General features: G+C 27.6%; 1 protein-coding gene across 1 annotated transcript; it reads right to left on the reverse strand.

Annotated features, from left to right (window-relative positions):
• Positions 1 to 1,118, reverse strand: LOC140961366 (myb-related protein 330-like). The gene is made up of 3 exons (XM_073419852.1): positions 875 to 1,118; positions 641 to 770; positions 1 to 562 (listed from the first exon to the last, which is right to left on the reverse strand). The coding sequence occupies exons 1-3, from the start codon at positions 1,005 to 1,007 to the stop codon at positions 109 to 111; spliced, it is 717 nt and encodes a 238-aa protein (XP_073275953.1). The 5' UTR covers positions 1,008 to 1,118; the 3' UTR covers positions 1 to 108.
• Positions 1,119 to 3,711: the final 2,593 nt, after the last annotated feature.

Below are 3,711 nucleotides of genomic sequence, written 5' to 3' on the forward strand. Positions count from 1 at the left end.
AAAGAAAAGAAGGCATTGATTTCCAAACCTAAAAAATCCACAAATCAAATAAGAATTGTCATCAATATCTGAATAAGTCATACCGGTGAAATCCCGACTGCCACCGGTTTACATGACGTCTTCACCACCGGCGTCTGAACGTAAGAACTCGTAGAAAATATTCCTGGACTCCGCAGATGATGAGTTGAAAGAAGCACTGTTTCCGTTCTTGGGCTGCGAAGCAGAAGACCCTATGGAGAGCTCCAAGTCCAGTACTGCATGTGAGGCGGCGGTAGCCCCCTCCTGCTGCGGTGACGGCTGGGACTCCTCCGTCGTGCTGCTGTTGCATTTATTATCATCATCAACCGATAACGTCAACGGCCGCAAGTGATCTTGACTTATGGGACGATCAGTCGAGTTTCTGAAGTCCAAGCAAACTTTTGTGGAGGCGGCGGACTTCAGTGGACGGTGGGTTTGTGGGTCGATGCCGCTGCTGATAAGCTTGCGTTTGATGTGTGTGTTCCAGTAATTCTTGATCTCGTTGTCAGTTCTTCCGGGCAGCCTTCCGGCAATCAAAGACCATCTATATATAAAACGAATGAATAATCAAAACATAAATGAATTTTGATAATGACAGCATAAAATAAACAAATATACATACTTGTTTCCCAGCAGACTATGAAATTTGACGATGATTTCATCTTCTTGTTGAGTGAAGTTCCCTCTCTTGAGATCAGGCCTCAGATAGTTTATCCATCGAAGCCTGCAACTTTTCCCGCACCTTAGCAATCCTATTTATACACAGTAAACAAAAATAAGATACAATTTACTGTCAAAATAATCATATAAATCTTGATTCACACACAAACTCAGACACGGATGGGAAAACTTGTACCCGCTGCTTTGGGGAGGGAACGCCAGCAGCCTTCGCCATGAGCGTGGATGTAAGCAATAAGGCGCCGATCTTCTTCTTTAGTCCAAGCTCCTTTGTTGGTGTGACTTTTTACACAGCAAGGGGAACGACCCATTTCTAGATAGCTAGGTAGCTACCTCCTTAATTTTTATCTTCAAATTAATGTATATATAGCTTAAGAATTGATTTGATTTCCTTTTGTCCACTTCTACATTCTAGCCACATAATATATATATTTGTGTGTGTTCATAGGTAAAGAGAGGTGATGAATGAGGTGTGATTTGGTAGGTAGGTACACTTAGCGGATAGGTTGGCCTGTCCTACTTCCCCATGACATTATAAAATCATGACATATACACACGTATATATTCATACAATGTTATTTTAACCATAACCAAATGAAACATCATTTTACATTAAGTAAACGGGTTTTTTTTAAATAATTATGTTTTGCTTGTAAAACACAGGTTACTGTNCTATTATCTATTACTATTATAAATATATGAGTTTGAACTGTGAACTTACTTTTTTATTTTTTTATTTATTTTATAATTTGTCATGTTCATTTGGTTTCTTAAGTAATTTTTTATGTTAATTTAATATGTTAATTAATAGTGTACATAACTTTCATTTGTGAGTTTTTTTTTACCCTTTCAATTGTTTTATATTTTGTCATGTTCATGGAGTTTTTTAAGTCATTTTTCATGTTTGTTTAATATGATAATTAATAGTGTACTTAACTCAATCAAATTAATTATTATTTTGATTTTACTTATAAATTTATCATAATGTTAAACATTTAAAAAAATTACTAATATTACTAACATCTATTTTATTTTTTTTATTATTACAAATATGTGACTTTTATTTGTAAACTTATTATTTTACCGTTTTGTTTATTGTCATTTTTCATATTAGTTTAATATGATAATTAATAGTGTACTTAACTCAATCAAATTAATTATTATTTTGATTTTACTTTGTAAACTTACTATTTTACCNTTTTGTTTTATAATTTGTATAATGTTCATGATAATTAATAATGTACTTAACTCAATCAAATTAATTATTATTTTGATTTTACTTCGTAAACTTACTATTTTACCCTTTTTTGTTTTATAATTTGTATAATGTTCATGATATTCTTTTAGTTATTTTCTACGTTAGTTTAATAGGATTATTAATAGAGCACTTAACTCAATCAAACTATTTATTATTTTAATTTTACTTTTATTTTTAAATTTAAATTTTATTACTTTAATTTATACAATGACATCAAATTAATAGAAAAGCACTCTCATGATGATATAGATTAAAAAAATTATTAATATTACGAACATTAAAGTAATAATATGAAGACGAATGGAGATGTGTGACATTAAAAAAATTAAATAATTAAAAAATATTAAGGTCATATAAAACATCTTATTCCCATTTACAAAAGAGAAATTTTAAGACTACTTATGTATCAACAAATATATGTGATTGAGAGAAAATATTTTTATATAGGTGATTTCAATATAAACATTTAAGCTATTTAGTCAATTTTCGATATATGATGTTAAATAAATATTATCTATTAAATATATGATTTTCATTTGTAACTTTACCATTTTACCATTTTTTGTTTTACAATTTGTCATGTTCATGAGTAATAATATGAAGACGAATGGAGATGAGTGACATTGAAAAAAAATTAAATAATTAAAAAATATTAAGATCATATAAAACATCTTATTCTCATTTACAATAGAGATATTTTAAGACTACTTATGTATCAACAACTATATGTGATTGAGAGAAAATATTTGTATATAGGTGATTTCAATATAAACATTTAAGCTATTTAGTCAATTTTCGAGATATGATGTAAATAAATATTATCTATTAAATATATGATTTTCATTTGTAACTTTACCATTTTACCATTTTTTGTTTTACAATTTGTCATGTTCATGATGTTATTATATAAACCATTTTTTATGTTAGTTTAATAAGATCATTAATAGTGTACTTAACTCAATCAAACTAATTATTGTTTGAATTTAATTTTAATTACTAAATGTATACATTTCCGTCAAATTCATTAAAAATATCTACCATATTGATGATAGGTAATAATGGGCAGATGAAGGGAGATGAGTCGGATTGAATAAAAATAAACTATTAATAAATATTAAGGTTATATATAAAACTTCTTTCTCCCATTTAAAATAAAGATATTTTCAAATTCTTTATTTGTCAATAGAGATACATAATTGAGAGAAATGTTTGTATGTAAGTTATTCCAAACACTGTTTTTAAGTTATTTAGTCAATTTTTTATATATGCTTCTAAATAAATATTACTAAATAATATGCTTCATTTGATCATTTTGTGTTCTTGCAATGAGATAAGTTTTTTAACATAGCATTACATGTTTTGGTGTTATATGTCGTTTGTATTGATCATGTTGTGTTTGAATTCCTTATATGATTTGTTTGTTCACCGAAAGAAAATATAAAACAAAACCATATATCCCACAAAAATAATTATTTTTAATTTTTTTCCTTGAGATATTTTGTTAATTCTTAAACACATAATGCATGTTTTCAGTTGATTAGATTACTTAGTTTGAAGCGACCTAGAAAATATTAAAAATGATGAAATGTTTCTTCTTTTTTAGCTTATATCTCAGAATATAAAGAGATAAAATTTTTTTATTTATTGGGACAAATATATTTCCAGACTTCTGTCTATAAATCAGTATTCAAAATTTGTACAATATTATTATATTCTCTATTCAAATTTTTTTTATTTAAATTGATTGAAGATATTTG

Source organism: Primulina huaijiensis, chromosome 16 (genome assembly GCF_012295235.1).
Source record: "Primulina huaijiensis isolate GDHJ02 chromosome 16, ASM1229523v2, whole genome shotgun sequence".
NCBI classification, from domain to species: Eukaryota; Viridiplantae; Streptophyta; class Magnoliopsida; order Lamiales; family Gesneriaceae; genus Primulina; species Primulina huaijiensis.